Source organism: Arachis ipaensis, chromosome B08 (assembly GCF_000816755.2).
Source record: "Arachis ipaensis cultivar K30076 chromosome B08, Araip1.1, whole genome shotgun sequence".
Lineage (NCBI taxonomy): Eukaryota > Viridiplantae > Streptophyta > Magnoliopsida > Fabales > Fabaceae > Arachis > Arachis ipaensis.
Genome location: NC_029792.2, coordinates 22,726,477 through 22,728,092, shown reverse-complemented (window position 1 = coordinate 22,728,092; position 1,616 = coordinate 22,726,477). Strand labels below are relative to the sequence as shown.

Sequence of the window (1,616 nt, the reverse complement as noted above, 5' to 3'; positions counted from 1 at the left end):
TAAAAGTGGAAAGAGCACATAAACTTGCTTTGTGTTATATAACTGTTTGGTTCAAGTGTTTACATTCGGTTCTTTGTTAATTTAATGTAAGACAATTTTTCTAATTCTGGTGTGCAGATTCATGGAGGATCACAACACAGCTACCTTCCCTTCCAAAAAGTAAGCTCATGCAGAGTTATACTTTAACTCATTTAAATTTGAACAAGCCTCTGCATGCTTTTGTAGATAAGAAGTAATCTTTGCTCTTGAGTCTGCTAATTGTAAATTTGGGGATGTTTTTGTCCTTCAGTTACATTGTCATCTTCTTAAACTTCTCGTTGTGCAATGTTGACATGGATTTGAATGAATTTTTCTGTATACTTGTTGGGATTGACAACTGGTTCAATATTTATTGGCAGGTACTACAACCTCGATGCTTATTACAGACGTCAAATGGAAAAGGATATGAAGAAAGGTATTAAGAAGGTCCGGGCATCAGAACGTACTGTTTTTAACGATGAAGAACAGCGCAGGTATGTGTCATCCTACATGTGGATTTTGTTATTGGCATTTTAAATTGATTCCATTTGTCTAAGCTTTTCCTCTAAACTTACACTGCACCTGGTTTTATTTGATTTATGAAGCGGAAAATTTTACTCTCATTGTTTTAAATTTGTTATGCATAGGATTTTCTCAATCTGTTTGTTTGACTTTGTTAACTGTTTTTCATTTGCACAAAATCAGAAAATCTACACCATCCAGGCATATAGTAGTTTATATGATTTAACATTAAATTCCCTTATTTTCATTATAGCATGATCATTTTTTCATTGCCACTGCAGGCAAGAATTGTTGCAAGCACGTGAAAAGCATAAGGAAGAGCAAGTGATTGCTTTGAAGCACTCTATGCAAAGTGGAATGGTTAGTTTTTACCAGATTGCTTTTTTATGTTGATGTGGCTCCTATTCTTAGATGACTTTGTTGATGTCAAGGTCCTTTTTTTCTCACACTTTCTGGGCTGTCATTTACAGGCACAGGCAATGAAAGAGCAAGCTCAACTGAGGGAGGAAATGGCATACCAATACAAGCTTGGTAACTTTGAGGTGAGAATCCCAAATTACACTTCTTTGGTTGGTTTTAATGGTTCTGCTTGTTTATTTGTAATTTTGTCACTATAGGCTGCTGCTGCTATCCAGAGAAGGTTGGATCCTGATGCTGCTTTGTAGTTGGATATAGCTTCCATGAATAAATATCGAGAAAAGAGCTTTCTGATCAAAGAATTTGGTGACAGTTTCATGGTGATCATGCCTTCATGACAAACATCAATGTAGATTATGAATTGTTATGGTTATCAGGTATGAGATATGCCTGAGAGGTGGGGATGGATTTTATTTGTTCCAAAAGTTTAGTTAAAGGCTCACTGTTTGTGACTCATTTTTGCTTACTGCTATTTCGAATTTTAGATACTAGAGTTTTGTAGAGGTTCTGCTTTTTAGCATGAAGTTAAGGTGGAAAAATCATGTTGTCTTGAACCATAGATCTAAATATAATTTGGTTGAGCGTATGAGAAATGAGATATTTTTCTATATCCTAAACCCTAAAGTTGAACGACCATATATCAAACTGAACTTTTGGCA

At 35.1% G+C, this 1,616-nt stretch overlaps 1 protein-coding gene across 4 annotated transcripts in view; it reads left to right on the top strand.

The window, feature by feature from the left end:
- Positions 1-1,616, top strand: part of LOC107613687 (nucleolar protein 58) — a 3,755-nt gene extending 2,139 nt beyond the window's left edge. Inside the window, exons 4-9 of one of the 4 annotated variants that reach the window (XR_002352190.1) lie at positions 118-159; positions 399-512; positions 822-897; positions 1,009-1,082; positions 1,158-1,180; positions 1,271-1,616. Coding sequence is in view for 2 of the 4 variants with exons in the window: in XM_021109142.1 (XP_020964801.1) it covers positions 118-159; positions 399-512; positions 822-900; positions 1,011-1,082; positions 1,158-1,180; positions 1,271-1,295 (355 nt within the window). In the remaining 2 variants the exon portion in view is untranslated. Of the gene's footprint in view, positions 1-117; positions 160-398; positions 513-821; positions 901-1,008; positions 1,083-1,157 lie in introns of all 4 variants that reach the window. The other 3 variants (XM_021109142.1, XR_002352189.1, XM_016315792.2) reach the window with 3 other exon arrangements.